The following is a 12,496-nucleotide window of genomic DNA, read 5'->3' on the forward strand; positions in this document are numbered from 1 at the left end:
GTTTATGGGTTTTTCATGATCAAGTGTTTTCCTACTATTTTTGTATGAATATGTCCATTATCCATTCCTCAAATTAAGTGCTCTCCTGCTCTGTGCTCCTGGTCTGCAAACATCTCGCCTCAAATATTTTGAATTGGGTTATCCCTGGGGTTATGCATAGATCATTAGCCATGAGTGCACATTCCCAGCCTGTGCTGCCCAAATAGGGAAATGCTGGGCAGAATTTATCATTCTCCATTAAACCTCATTGCTGGCTGGTGGTCTTCTCCTACACAGTGTTCTGGCCCTGCTGAGAGAATGCCTACCAACAGGGGAATGGCAAGAGTTGGCATGGATGTTGGAAATGTCTCTTAGGGCCACATCCATGGCCCTTAGCGCCCGCTAAAATTACTGTACATGTATCCGATGGTATAAAGGCCCTCTCTGTGGTGACCCAACATAAGGAGATAATGGGCCATGTTCATTTCTGAAGGTTGACACCGCCACACAGTTAGCCACCCTTCTCTAAGTAGGGAAATACTTAGAAGGAGCACATGCTTAGCAAGTACAAGACACACTATACACTGTTACAAAGAGCATGCACCAGCATAAAACACACTGAACATATCTGCACCTGATACTTTAACCAACTGTAAAATTTGCCTTACATGGTGCTCTAGTGTGTTATTTGGGATGAGGCAGAATTAAGATACTTGCAAAGAAATGCTTTGCTGATGTCGATCTGGGGTAATGTCAGCAGTCCTGTTTTTGCAAGGATATTGTGCATCTGTTTACATGAATGTTGCCATTGGATGCTATAGCCACTTCAGTAAAGGTGCACTCTATTAGAGGCAGCATTAAATGTCTTGCTCATGAATGATTGTGCAGATATATATATGCCTCCTGATTGGGGTCCTCTTCTATGTTTGGTTGGAGCAGAATCTTCTTGTCTCCACTTGTTCCAGTGGAATGACCCTTTCCGGAGAGCAGTTGCTTTTGGCGCATCTGTTTGTAATCATGTTGCGTACCTGGGTCAACCTGCACTGTATATTTCTCTGACCATGCCCTTCCTCCTCCAGAATCAGCAGATAGAGTGAGAAGGTCAGCAGAACACCCATAGGACCTGTTTAGATAGAGCTCAATTGCTGTTCCCTCAGCTTACATCCACAGATGGCAGATTAGGTCAGATTTAAGAAGGTGAATCGTTGCAATAGTGAAGTTCAAAATAAAGAATAAAATCCCAGGACCAACCATGCAGTCCCTGGTTGATACTAGTGCTGAGCTCCAGCAGTGCTGTTCAGATGCTAAAACCACATTCTGGAGCTATGAACGTAGTGCACGATCTCTCCGTGCCACAGGCGCTTCCCCATTATATTATACTGCAGTGTGTGTTACAGGTGCACAGTTGGCCTCTGGCTTCAGCACCTAATATTACAATTACATTATTGACCCCTTAAATTCTTGGATTGAGATTTTTTTTACCTTGACATACAATTTTTAATAAATTTTGAGGTAAGCTAGCTATCCTTATCCAGCTCAACTGTTCAGTGGAAAACCTGATAGTCTGGCACTTAAAAGCTTTAAACTGTATTTTTTACTATATTAATAGATATTACGATGCTGGAAAGAGTATGATCTCGCTTTAGAAGTTGTAATTATCGGAAAGAGAATTCTGCACTCTACACTTCAGGGAACTCCTGTAGAACACAAGACCTTGGGAATCGAGGATGAAGTTAAACAAGTACTGGTTTTAAAAGCCCATTTGTTAAAATAGCATTGTGATAATTGTGCCTTTTTAAATCAAGGGGCAAGATTTTGCTGAAAAAAATAACAATGTGTGAATGAGACACGCTGTTATTAATGCACAAATCCGCTAGTATTGAGGAAGAGATACCGTGTGAATTGCGAATCTCGAAAATGAAATCTTGCCCTGAACTTCCCCGTAATTTCATGAAATTGCTGCATTTGCACATTAATTGCCCATTAAACTTGCCACAGAAAGTTCAGGCTAGTGACATGATAATTGTTAATGACTGCTAATCAACCTCTCTTGCCCAGAAAGTAAACAATTATAAGTGTGGATTCACATTCCTTCAGGTAGTGAATTGTTTCAAGAGATTATTAAAATGCTAAATTTTACATTTTTATTTATTTTTTCTTACTTTTCCTTTGTCTCTTTTTTTCTCTCTCTTAATCCAATCTTTATTTATTTTTCTGTGCCTGATTTGACATTGAATTCACTCGAATTCACCCTATTTATCAGCCGTTTCTCTGTTTATTTCTCAATCCTTTAATCTCATTGGTTAAGGAGATACCCTGTTTGCCCCATTGTTCCAGATGCCCTGTTGCCCTTGTCGTGCCATTGCCAGCTTACACTGCCAGCAAATTTGTGGGCAAAAAAATTTTAAAACCTAAATGTACAATTGTAAGTCTAATTAATGGGGCACGCCGTGAGATGTCCTGCTCCAGCAAAATCTGGCCCAAGGACTTCATGATGAGTACTTGAGTTAATACAAAGTTTAGACCTATAATAGTTTTTGATAAATAGAAAACATGTTAGAAGTGCAGGTATCACAAATTTTACTCCATGAAATGTATTTGGACTTCCAGAAGGCATTTGACAAGGTGCCACATAAAAGGTTCCTGCACAAAGATAACATTTCACGGGGTTGGGGGTAATATACTAGCATGGATAGAGGATTGGCTAACTAACAGAAAACAGAGAGTTGGGATAAATGGTTCATTCTTTTGTTGGCAATCAGTAACTAGTGGGGTGCTGCAGGGATCAGTGCTGGGACCCCAACTATTTACAATCTATATTAATGGCTTGGAAGAAGGGACTGAGTGTAACGTAGCCAAGTTTGCTGACAATACAAAGATGGAAGGAAAAGCAATGTGTGAGGAAGACACAAAACATCTGCAAAAGGACATAGGCAGGCTAAGTGAGTGGGCAAAAATTTGGCAGATGGAGTATAATGTTGGAAAGTGTGAGGTCATGCACTTTGGCAGAAAAAAATCAAAGAGCAAGTTATTATTTAAATGGAGAAAGATTGCAAAGTGCTGAAGTATAGCGGGACCTGGGGGTACTTGTGCATGAAACACAAAAGGATAGTATGCACTTACAGCAAGTGATCAGGAAGGCCAATGGAATTGCAAAGGGGATGGAGTATAAAAGCAGGGAAGTCTTGCTGCAGCTATATAAGATATTGGTGAGGCCACACCTGGAATACTGCGTGCAGTTTTGGTTTCCATATTTACGAAAGGATATACTTGTTTTGGAGGCAGTTCAGAGAAGGTTCACTAGGTTGACTCTGGAGATGAGGTGGTTGACTTATGAGGAAAGGTTGAGTAGGTTGGGCCTCTACTCATTCGAATTCAGAAGAATGAGAGGTGATGTTATCGAAACGTATAAGAATATGAAGTGGCTTGACAAGGTGGATGCAGAGAGGATGTTTCCACTGATGGGGGAGACTAGATCTAGAGAGCATGATCTTAGAATAAGGGGCTGCCCATTTAAAACTGAGATGAGGAGAAATTTCTTCTGAGGGTTGTAAATCTGTGGAATTTGCTGCCTCAGAGAGCTGTGGAAGCTGGGACATTGAATAAATTTAAGAAAGAAATAGACAGTTTTTTAAACGATAAGGGGATAAGAGATTATGGGGAGCGGGCGGGGAAGTTGAGCTGAGTCCATGATCAGATCAGCCATGATCTTACTGAATGGCGGAGCAGGCTCTAGGGGCCGTATGGCCTACTCCTGTTCCTATTCCTTATGTTCTTATGTTCTTATGAAATGTTAACTTTCTGATTTGTTCACGCTTCACATACAAAGTAAAGAAAGTCAAGTGATTTTCCCAAATAAAAACAGCAAATGCTGGAAATACTCAGGCAGCATCTGTGGGGAGAGAAATAGAGTTAATGTTTCAGGTTGATTACCGTTCGTCAGAACTGAAAAAGTTAGATATGTAACAGGTTTTAAGGAAGTATAGGCAGGGAAAGGAGGAGGGGAGGAAAGAAGAAAAGGGAAGGCCTGTGATAGGGTTGAAGGATAGATTAAATGATAAAAAGGATGATGGTGCGAGACAAAAGGAGATGGTAATGGGATAAGTAAAGAAACAAAAGATGGGTCTAGAGGAGGTGTAAATGGGAATAGCAGAATCATCAGCAGCTGTCAACCGAAAAAAATGGGAGCAGAGGCTATGATCTGAAATTGTTGAACAAATGTTGAGTCTGGAAGGTTGTAAAGTGCCTAATCGAAACATGAGATGCTGTTCCTTGAGCTTACGTTGAGCTTCATTTGAACACTGCAGGAGGCCGAGGTCAGAGTGGGACTGGGGCGGAGAATTAAAAGGGCCAAGTTTCGGCCTGAGTTGCTCCTGTTTTTTTGGAGCAACTGATTTAGAATGGAGTATCTTAGAAATTGCAATTCTCGGCATTTAGTTTGCTTCAGTTCTAGTCAGTTAGAACAGTTTCAGTTTGGAACAGATTTTTTTTTTCAAAAGGGGGCGTGTCCAGCCACTTCCGCCCGTTTTGAAAGTTTAGGCAGTGAAAACTTACTCCAAACTAACTTAGAATGGAGTAAGTGTAGATTTTTGTACGCTCAGAAAAACCTTGTCTACACTTAGAAAATCAGGCGTAGATTACAAATCAGGCGTAGGGAATGGGGCAGGGGGGGTGGTTTAAAGGGAAGTTTACAAACATTAAACACTTCAGTTTTACAAATAAAGAGCCATAATCAATAATAAATGATAAATACATCAATAAATCAACCAATAAATCAATCAAAAAAAATTAATAAAAAATAAAAAAAATTAAAAATCAATAAATAAAACATTTTCTACTTACCGATTGCAGCACCGGGAGCCCTTCAACAGCATGCTGGGACGACCCCCTCTCCCCCCCACCAGTGTGTCTCTGTCAGTGTCTCTATCTCTCTGTCTGTGTGTGTCTCTCTCACTCTCTGTCTGTCAGTGTCTGTGTTTCTGACAGTGAGGGGAGGGGGGTGGAGGGGAGGGGAGAGAGGGGGGAGAGAGAGAAGGAGGAAGGGGGAGAGGCGGGGAGGGGGAGAAGGGATGGAGGGGAGGAGGGGAGGGAGGGAGAGAAGGGAGGGAGAGAAGTGAGGGGGAGGGAGGGAGAGAAGGGAGGTGGGTAGGGAGGGAGAGAAGGGAGGAGGGAGGGAGGGGGAGATGGGGGGGAGGGAAGAGAGGAGAGGAGAGGGAGGCTGAATGGGCTGGGCCCAAGACTTAATTTAAAGGTAGGTGGCCAGGGTTCGGGTTGGGTCCGGGGGGGGTTGGGGGGGTGTCCGGGGGCGGGTGGGGGAGTGGGAGTCTGTTCAGGTCCGGTCCGGGGGGTGGGGGGAGTGGGGGTCAGGTCCGGTCCGAGTGCGGGGGGGGGTGGGGGGGGGGTCCGGTTGGGGGGCGGGGGGTGGGGGGGGGGGATGAGAGTCTGATCGGGTCTGGTCCGGGGGCGGGGGGGGGGATGGGGGTCGGATCCGGGGGCGAATGGGAGTTTGTTCGAGTCCGGTCCAGGAGGGGGCATGCGATGGGTCCGGCGGGGAGGAGGGGCGGGGGGAAAGGTCGGGTCCGGGGCCGGGTCGGGTCCGGGGGCGGAGGGGAGAGCGGGGTTCGGATCCGATCCGGGCGGGGAGGGTCGAGTCGGTCCAGGGGGGTGGGGGAGTGGGGGTCGGGTCCCTGCGCGGGGGGGAGTCAGGTCAGGTCGGGAGAAAGCAGGAGCTGGGCGTGGGATGTGCAGCCTGATCCACGCAGCCCCAGTGAGGCCATTCGGCCAGGGCTAGGGTCTGCATACTTAGGGCCCCTCCCACACAGTTTTGGGCGCCTGGAACTACTGCCCACTGTAGTGCGCCTGTGCAGAGGTCCCGGCACTGTTTTCAGCGCAGGGACCTGGCTCCGCCCACCACAGCTCGTGCTGCGCCGCGCCCAGCTCCAGAGGACCTGCAGGGAGCCAGAGAATCGGTAAGTATTTTTTAGCCGCACTTTCTGGCACGAAAAACGGGCGTCCAGGTCGGGGCTGCACCATTCTAGGCGCAGCCCGAAACTTGGGCCCATTATGACTGACAGGCAAGGCATGATAATGTAGCATAATATACAGCAGTGTGGAAGAAGTGATCATCCGCCACTCTACGTTATATTATGCCTCATTTTATATCTTGTCCTTAATTAATTCTCTTGGCGTTCATCAATGGCATCAGAACTCTTTTGGGAGGAAACTAAAACATTAAATCATTAAATCGTGTCCCCCCGATCTGGGGGGCACACCAAACATTTTCAAGGCGCCTTTTTTCAATGGCATCAGATCTTTCTGTTGCTTCCCACACCTGAAAAATATTAGCCATGGTTCCTGCTCCTGATTATTGTCCAGTCACTCTTCCTCAAAATGTGGCTGTCGAGGCATTGGATGAGGATAGGATCAGACCGTCCCAGAAGTTTGATGATCCAGTTCAGCTAAATGTCCTGTTTGAGTCACTTGCTAGCATTCATTGCCCGAGTTCATAAATTAAGCATGGTCCTTGAGTTGAGTTATCAGAGGACTCGCAGTGCTCTGGAACCCTACTGCAAAATGAATCCGCACTTTCAGGATTGGGGCAGGAAAGGTGACAAAAAGACAATTTTTTAGATTTCTTCGTCTTATTTGTACTTTCGCTTGCGAAGATAGAAGCTTTTTCTCAACAATTTTATTGTAGAATTGTATTGATTCTGGCCAACCTTGCCTGGGCCACTGATTGTATTTGCTATCTCCTATCATTCCACAACTTTCTGAAGTTATATATGGTCAAATCTCTCCACCTCATTCATTTGGAGGCAGTCATAGAATCATACAATCATAGACTATTGACTATTACAGCTCAGGAGGCCGCCATTCGGCCCATATCCCTGCAATTTTTTCTCCTTCAAGTATTTATCCAATTACCTTTTGAAGGCTACTATGGCATCTGTATCCACCACCCTGTCAGGCAGTGTATTCCAAATCTTAACCAGTCGTTATGTTAAAAAGTTTTGTGTCATGTCTCCTCTGGTCTTGCCCTCTGGTTATCGAGCTTTTAGCCATTTGGAAACTGTTTCTGTTTATTTACTGTATCTAAACCTTTCATGATTTTAAACACCTCTATCAAATTTTCTCTTGGCCATCTCTGCTCCAAGAACAACCACCTCAGCTTCTCTAGTCTATCCATGTAACCATACTAGTAAATCTCTTCTGTACCTCTCCAAAGCCTTCATGTCCTTCCTAAAGTGTGGTGCCCAGAATTGGGGCCAAACTAGTGTTTTATATACACAAGCATTTTATACAAAAGCATTTTTATACAAAAGTGTTTTATATAGATCTAGCATAACTTCCTGGCTTTTGTACTCTATGTCTCTATTTATAAAGCTCAGGATCCCATATGCTTTATTAACCTGTCCTGCCACCTTCAAAGATTTTGTGCACAAGCATCCCAGGTCTCTCTGTTCTTGCACCCCCTTTAAAATTGTCTCTCATTCTTCCAACCAAAATGTATCACCTCACACTTCTCTGTGTTGAATTTCATCTGTCGTGTATCCATCCCTTCCATCAACCTGTTGTGTCTTCTTTAAGTCTATTATTATTTTCCCACATTGCAACAGCAACTACACTCCAAAAGTACTCCATTGGCTGTAAAGCGCTTTAAAACGTCCGGTGGTTGTGAAATGCACTATATGAATCCAAGCCTTTCTTTTTCTTCCTCACTGTTTACTACACTTCCAAGTTTTGTGTCATCTGCAAGTTTTGAAATTGTGCACTGTACCCCCAAGTCATTAATGTATATCAAAAACAGCAGTACTCCTAATACTGAACCTTGGGGAACACCACTGCATACCTCCCTCCAGACCAAAAAGAGCCATTCACCACAACTCTGTTTTCTATCCCTTAGCCAATGTTGTATCCATGCTGTTACTGCTCCTTTTATCCTATGGGCTTCAATTTTGCTAACAAGCCTATTATGTGATACTTTATCAAACTTCTTTTGAAAGTCCAAATACACATCATCAGCTGCACTGCCCTCATCCATCCTCTCTGTTCCCCATCAAAAAACTCAAATTAAGTTAATTAAACATGATTTGCCCACAACAAATCCATGCTGGCTCTCCTTTATTCATCCATGCTTCAAATGGCTGTTAACTTTCTCCCAGATTATTGTTTCTAAAAGCTTCCCCACCACCGACATTAAACTGACTGGCCTGTAATTACCAGGTTTATCCTTCTCCCCCTTTTTGAACAAGGGTGTAACATTTGTAATCCTCCAGTCATTTGGCACCACCCCTGTATCAAAGGAGGATTGGAAGATTGTGGCCAACACTTCTGCAATTTCTACCCTTGCTTCCAGAACCAGGGGTCACAGTCTAAAGATAAGGGATAAGCCATATAGGACCGAGATGAGGAGAAACTTTTTCACCCAGAGAGTTGTGAACCTGTGAAATTCACTGCCACAGAAAGTTGTTGAGTCCAGTTCGTTGGACATATTCAAAAGGGAGTTAGATGTGGCCCTTATGGCTAAAGGGATCAGGGGGTATGGAGAGAAGGCAGGGGTGGGGTACTGAGGTTGCATGATCAGCCATGATCATATTGAATGGTGGTGCAGGCTCGAAGGGCTGAATGGCCTGCTCCTGCACCTATTTTCTATGTTTTTATGTTTCAGGAACCTAGGATGCATCCCATCCAGACTGGGTGACCTATACAGTTTTTAATTACTGCCAGCCTTTCTAGTACCTTTCTTTATCAATTTTTATCTCATCCAGTATCCCACTAACAACCTCATTTACCATAGCTTTGGCAAAGTCCTCTTCCTTGGTAAACATCAATGCAAAGTACTCATTCAATACCTCAGCCATGCATGAATAGTTCCCCATTTTAGTGCCAAATCATCCCCTCAGCCCCTCTGACAACTCTTTTACTGTTAATATGCCTAGAGAAGACCTTTTATGTTAGCCACCAATCTATTCTCGTACCGTCTCTTTTCCCCTCTTACTTCCTTTTTCACATCTTTGTACTTTTTATATTCAGCCTGATTCTTCCTTGTGTTATCAGGTCAGCAGCTGGCATACATCCCCTTTTTCTGCTTCATCCTACTCTCTTAACTCATTCATCATCCAGGGAGCTCTGGCGTTGGTTCTCTCTTTCCTCCTTCTACATAAAAACTTAAGAACATAAGAAATAGGAGCAGGAGTAGGCGATTTGGCACCTCGAGCCTGCTCCGCCATTCAATAAGATCATGGCTGATCTGATCTTGGCCTCAACTCCACTTCCCTGCCCGCTCCCCATAACCCTTTATTCCCTTATCGCTCAAAAATCTGTCTATCTCTGCCTTAAATATATTCAATGACCCAGCCTCCACAGCTCTCTGGGGTAGAGAATTCGAAAGGTTCACGACCCTCTTGAGAGAAGAAGTTCCTCCTCATTTCCATTTTAAATGGGCGACCCCTTATTCTGTAACTATGCCCCCTAGTTCTAGATTCCCCTATGAGGGTAAACATCCTCTCAGTATCTACCCTGTCCAGCCCCCTCCGAATCTTATATGTTTCAATGAGATCACCTCTCATTCTTCTAAACTCCAATGAGTATAGGTCCAACCTGCTCAATCTTTCATCATGAGACAACCCCTTCATCTCAGGAATCTACCTCATGAACCTTCTCTGAACTGCCTCCAATGCCAATATGTTCTTCTTTAAATAAGGAGACTAAAATTGCAGGTGTGCTCCCACCAATGCCCTGTACAATTGTAGCAGGACTTCTCTGCTTTTATACTCCATCCCCCTTGCAATCAAGGCCAACATTCCATTTGTCTTCCTAATTATTTGCTGTACCTGCATGCTAACTTTTTGTGTTTCATGTACAAAGACCCTCAGATCCCTCTGTACCGCAGCATTTTGTAAACTCTCTCCTTTTAGATAATAATTTGCTTTTTTATTTTTTCCTATCAAAGTGGATAACCTCACATTTTCCATAAATTATACTCCATCTGCCAAATGTTGGCCCACTCACTCAGCCTATCTATATCTTTTTGCAGATTATTTGCGCCCTCCTCACAACTTGCTTTCCCACCTATCTTTGTATTATCAGCAAATTTGGCTACATTACACTTGGTCCCTTCATCCAAGCCATTCATATAAATTGCAGGAATGTACCTAGACTACTTGTCAGACATCCAGTAGTGGATGAGCAGAAACTTTCTCCAATTGAATATTGGGAAGGCCGAAGTCATTGTTTTCTGTCACCGCCACAAACTCCGTTCCCTAGCCACTGACTCCATCCCTCTCCCCAACTAGTGTCTGAGGTTGAACCAGACTGTTCGCAACCTTGGTGTCATATTTGACCCTGAACTGAGCTTTTGACCACATATCCACAGCATAACTAAAACCGCCTATTTCCACCTCCGTAACATCGACCATCTCCGCCCTTGCCTCAGTTCATCCGCTGCTGAAGCCCTCATCCATGCCTTTGTTCCTCTAGACTTGACTATTCCAATGCACTCCTGGTTGGCCTCCTACATTCTACTCTACGCAAACTAGAGGTGATCCAAAACTTGGCTGCACGTGTCCTAATTCGCACCAAGTCTTGCTCATCTATCATCCATCATCATCATCATCATAGGCAGTTCATCGAAGCGAGGATGACTTGCTTCCACGCCAAAAAAGGACGAGTTCATAAAAACATAAGAATTAGGAACAGGAGTAGGCCATCTAGCCCCTCGAGCCTGCTCTGCAATTCAACAAGATCATGGCTGATCTGGCCCTGGACTCAGCTCTATTTACCCGCCCGCTCCCCATAACCCTTAATTCCCTTATTGGTTAAAAATCTATCCATCTGTGATTTGAATACATTCAATGAGCTAGCTTCAACTGCTTCCTTGGGCAGAAAATTCCACAGATTCACAACCCTCTGGGAGAAGAAATTCCTCCTCAACTCGGTTTTAAATTGGCTCCCCCGTATTTTGAGGCTGTGCCCCCTAGTTCTAGTCTCCCCGACCAGTGGAAACAACCTCTCTGCCTCTATCTTGTCTATCCCTTTCATTATTTTAAATGTTTCTATAAGATCACCCCTCATCCTTCTGAACTCCAACAAGTAAAGACCCAGTCTACTCAATCTATCATCATAAGGTAATCCCCTCATCTCCGGAATCAGCCTAGTGAATCGTCTCTGTACCCCCTCCAAAGCTAGTATATCCTTCCTTAAGTAAGGTGACCAAAACTGCATGCAGTACTCCAGGTGCGGCCTCACCAATACCCTGTACAGTTGCAGCAGGACCTCCCTGCTTTTGTACTCCATCCCTCTCGCAATGAAGGCCAACATTCCATTCGCCTTCCTGATTATCTGCTGCACCTGCAAACTAACTTTTTGGGATTCATGCACGAGGACCCCCAGGTCCCTCTGCACCGCAGCATGTTGTAATTTCTCCCCATTCAAATAATATTCCATTTTAATGTTTTTTTTCCCAAGGTGGATGACCTCACATTTTCCGACATTGTATTCCATCTGCCAAACCTTAGCCCATTCGCTTAACCTATCTAAATCTCTTTGCAGCCTCTCTGTGTCCTCTATACAACCTGCTTTCCCACTAATCTTTGTGTCATCTGCAAATTTTGTTACACTACACTCTGTCCCCTCTTCCAGGTCATCTATGTATATTGTAAACAGTTGTGGTCCCAGCACCGATCCCTGTGGCACACCACTAACTACCGATTTCCAACCTGAAAAGGACCCATTTATCCCGACTCTCTACTTTCTGTTAGCCAGCCAATTCTCGATCCATGCTAATACATTTCCTCTGACTCCGCGTACCTTTATCTTGTGCAGTAACCTTTTGTGTGGCACCTTATCGAATGCCTTTTGGAAATCTAAATACACCACATCCACCGGTACACCTCTATCCACCATGCTTGTTATATCCTCAAAGAATTTCAGTAAATTAATTACACATGATTTCCCCTTCATGAATCCATGTTGCGTCTGCTTGATTGCACTATTCCTATCTAGATGTCCTGCTATTTCTTCCTTAATGATAGCTTCAAGCATTTTCCCCACTACAGATGTTAAACTAAGCGGCCTATAGTTACCTGCCTTTTGTCTGCCCCCTTTTTTAAACAGAGGCGTTACATTAGCTGCTTTCCAATCCGATGATACCTCCTCAGAATCCAGAGTTCACAGGTGTTTCAATGAAGGACCTAATATTCCAGATCCCGAACTACATCCTGTAGGGTGGAAGATGCCTGTGCACACCAGCCACCACATGGGCTTGACAGAGCTAAGTCTTGGTCCAGTAGCAAGGGTTATCCAAGATGACTGGAGACCTGCTCTGTTGTGCTCACCCCTGTGCTCGCTGATCTAAATTGGCGATGTCTTGATTTTAAAATTCTCATCCTTATTTTCAAATCCTTCCATGGCCTCGCCCCGCCCTATCTCTGTAATCTCCTACAGCCCACAACCCCCCCTGAGATGTCTGCGCTCCTCTAATTCTGCCTTCTTGAGCATCCCTGATTATAATCGCTCA

General features: G+C 44.4%; 1 protein-coding gene across 9 annotated transcripts in view; it reads left to right on the forward strand.

The window, feature by feature from the left end:
* cfap54 (cilia and flagella associated protein 54) overlaps nt 1-12,496 on the forward strand; it is a 724,932-nt gene that overhangs the window by 272,928 nt on the left and 439,508 nt on the right. For all 9 annotated transcript variants that reach the window (XM_070897703.1, XM_070897704.1, XM_070897705.1 and 6 more), the window contains one exon: nt 1,589-1,720. In XM_070897703.1, coding sequence (XP_070753804.1) covers nt 1,589-1,720 — 132 coding nt within the window. The remainder of the gene's footprint in view (nt 1-1,588; nt 1,721-12,496) is intronic.

The sequence above is a fragment of the Pristiophorus japonicus genome, chromosome 13 (genome assembly GCF_044704955.1).
Source record: "Pristiophorus japonicus isolate sPriJap1 chromosome 13, sPriJap1.hap1, whole genome shotgun sequence".
NCBI classification, from domain to species: Eukaryota; Metazoa; Chordata; class Chondrichthyes; family Pristiophoridae; genus Pristiophorus; species Pristiophorus japonicus.